Below are 2,500 nucleotides of genomic sequence, written 5' to 3'. Positions count from 1 at the left end.
ACCCTTTATCAGGCAAACAACTTTATTTGCTAAGGTCAGGTAATATTTTGAGAAAAAAGTTGTAAATTTACTAGATTTAAAGTGGCAAATCTGCAAACAAAAGTGGGAAAAAAACTACTTTTTTATCGCAGATTCACCACTTTAAATCTCATAAATCTGCATATTTTTTTCTTGTAGATTTGTCACTTTAATCTCGTAAACTTTTCTCTCAAAATATTATTTTTGTATGTTTTTTTACACATTCTGGCTGTATGTAATATCCTCCAATATTCTCTAGGGTTGAAATTTGGAATTTGCAAGTATTTCAATGAGTGTCCTATTAAGGATTAAGCACAAAATCAGACTTTAAACTCTGGTGGAGAAACATGGGACTCATGCTGGAGCTGAGCAGTGATGCAGTGATGCTGCAGCGCCACCTGCTGGTCATCAGGTGTAACAACACAAGAGCTGCACTAATCAACAAAACTGTCTGATTATTGATATTTCTCACCGATCGGCTACAAAGTGATGAACTAAATATTTAAAAATCTCTCTCTCTCTCTCTTTCAGAAGGAGCTGAGTCTTCCCAGGAGAGGCAGTTTGTAAGTACCATCATCCTCTCTGTCTGTCTGTCTGAGGCTGCAAAGCAATGAACCAAACACAGACACACACCTGCAGGAGGAGGTGTCAGGTACAAGGAGTGGTCTCTAACAGGAGGAACAGTGGAGGAGAAGCTGCTGTTACACCTTAAAAATACAACTTTTTGCTGGTGTGATATGGAGACTTTCAAGTTTCTGACGTATGTGCAGATTTTTGCAAGAGTGAAATTCTGTTTTGTGTGTGTGCGCGTGCCTTTGCACATGTGTGTGTGTGTGTGCCCGTGCACGTGCATGTGTGTGTGTGTGTGTGTGTGTGAGTGTGAAAGCAGATCCATGTTTGTCTTTGTTGATCTCGTGTCAGCTGGTAATCCACAGAGAGCTTCCAGTAAAGGGTTAAAGGACAAAGTTGAAAAGCCACTGAGTCCGTGTGTGTGTGTGTGTGTGTGTGTGTGTGTGTGTGTGTGTGTGTGTACAGAACAGCTGAGCATCCCACTGTGTATAGATGCAGACCTATTTATATATATGTGTGTGTGTGTGTGTGTGTGTGTGTGTGTGTGTGATTTATTGTCCTCTTTAAAGTTCTGCATGTTTGGAACCATCACTCAGCCTCTGAAGCATCAGAGCTGCTGGAATATCAGATCTGTCATTATGTTTTAATCATCATCATCATCATCATCACCTTTCCCCCCGTTGCCCTGAGCAACCTGACAACAACAACACAACAACAACACAACACAACAACACACCAGCAGCAGGTGAGAGGAGCTCAGCTCTCTGTTGCTGCTCAGTGACACCAGTAAACACTGTATCCTGTAACTTTGTTCTGCAGCATTTCAAGGTTCAGTGAAGTCATTCAGGTGTTTCTGTTCATCTTTAATGTTCTGAGAGTGGAAACATTCACACTAGAATCCTGCTTCTGATCATTCAGGATGCTTTTACTGCAGCTGACTGATTTATCTATGAACAGTAACACTGTTATTGGCTGATATTGACCTTTTAAAGGAACATCTGTTTCTATCTGTTCTGCTCTAGATAATGTCTGATGTGAAAGGTCTTTTCTGCACAATATATATTGTAGCAAACCCATTTTGCATAAACTTAATAACTTGTGTTGTTTCTAAGTCAGGGTTCGTACGGGTTCTTTAAATCCTTGAAAATGCTTGAATTTAAATGTTGTATTTTCAAGGATTCTGGATAAAGTGCTTGGAAATGCTAGAAATTCTTCCTGTATTTCTCTTCAATCTGACTATATCCATCTATAAACTACAGATAATCACATGATCAATGTAAAAAATAATGAGTATCTATCTGAATGAAGAGCGTTCCTCCTAAAAGTGTAACACCATCTCTGTTGGTTTGGTTCAGTGAAATCTGCCCTTTTAGTCTGTAAGAACTCATCTAAAACATGACACTTACAACAGGTGTAAGATACTGGGAAAGCTTGAAAATAGACCTTGAAAGTCCTTAATAAATGCTTGAATTTGACCACTTAATTATTATTCATTGCTACCGAATGAATGAATGAGCTAGCGGCAAAAATGGTAAACATTTAAGGAAATAAGGAATAAGGAAATAAAACAGAAACAGAAACAAAGTGTATGTTTTCCCCCCTGAGGAGGCATCAGGTTGGAGTGTGTTATGCACTTATGGTGATTGATAATTAATTAATTGATGACTTGTGTCGGAAAATTATATAAACTTTTTCCCGCCTGTTGACTGCTTGGTAATGTGGAGAAAACTTCACTTTGGATGATTTACAAGCTGAATCTAAAACAAGATGTGTCTATAACATAAATAAACAGATAATATGTGTCCTTTCTGACATATATTCAATTAAAATATTTACAAATAAAGTATATTTTATGTTCAAACTGTTTAAAATATAAACCCTGAATTCTGAAATTGATGCATTCTTTGTTTTA

General features: G+C 37.7%; 1 protein-coding gene across 1 annotated transcript in view; it reads left to right on the top strand.

The window, feature by feature from the left end:
* mast2 (microtubule associated serine/threonine kinase 2) overlaps nt 1-2,500 on the top strand; it is a 258,263-nt gene that overhangs the window by 163,985 nt on the left and 91,778 nt on the right. The window contains exon 4 of the mRNA XM_059341171.1: nt 550-581. Coding sequence (XP_059197154.1) covers nt 550-581 — 32 coding nt within the window. The remainder of the gene's footprint in view (nt 1-549; nt 582-2,500) is intronic.

Source organism: Centropristis striata, chromosome 9, assembly GCF_030273125.1.
Source record: "Centropristis striata isolate RG_2023a ecotype Rhode Island chromosome 9, C.striata_1.0, whole genome shotgun sequence".
NCBI classification, from domain to species: domain Eukaryota; kingdom Metazoa; phylum Chordata; class Actinopteri; order Perciformes; family Serranidae; genus Centropristis; species Centropristis striata.
This window is presented reverse-complemented; position numbering and strand designations above follow the sequence as displayed.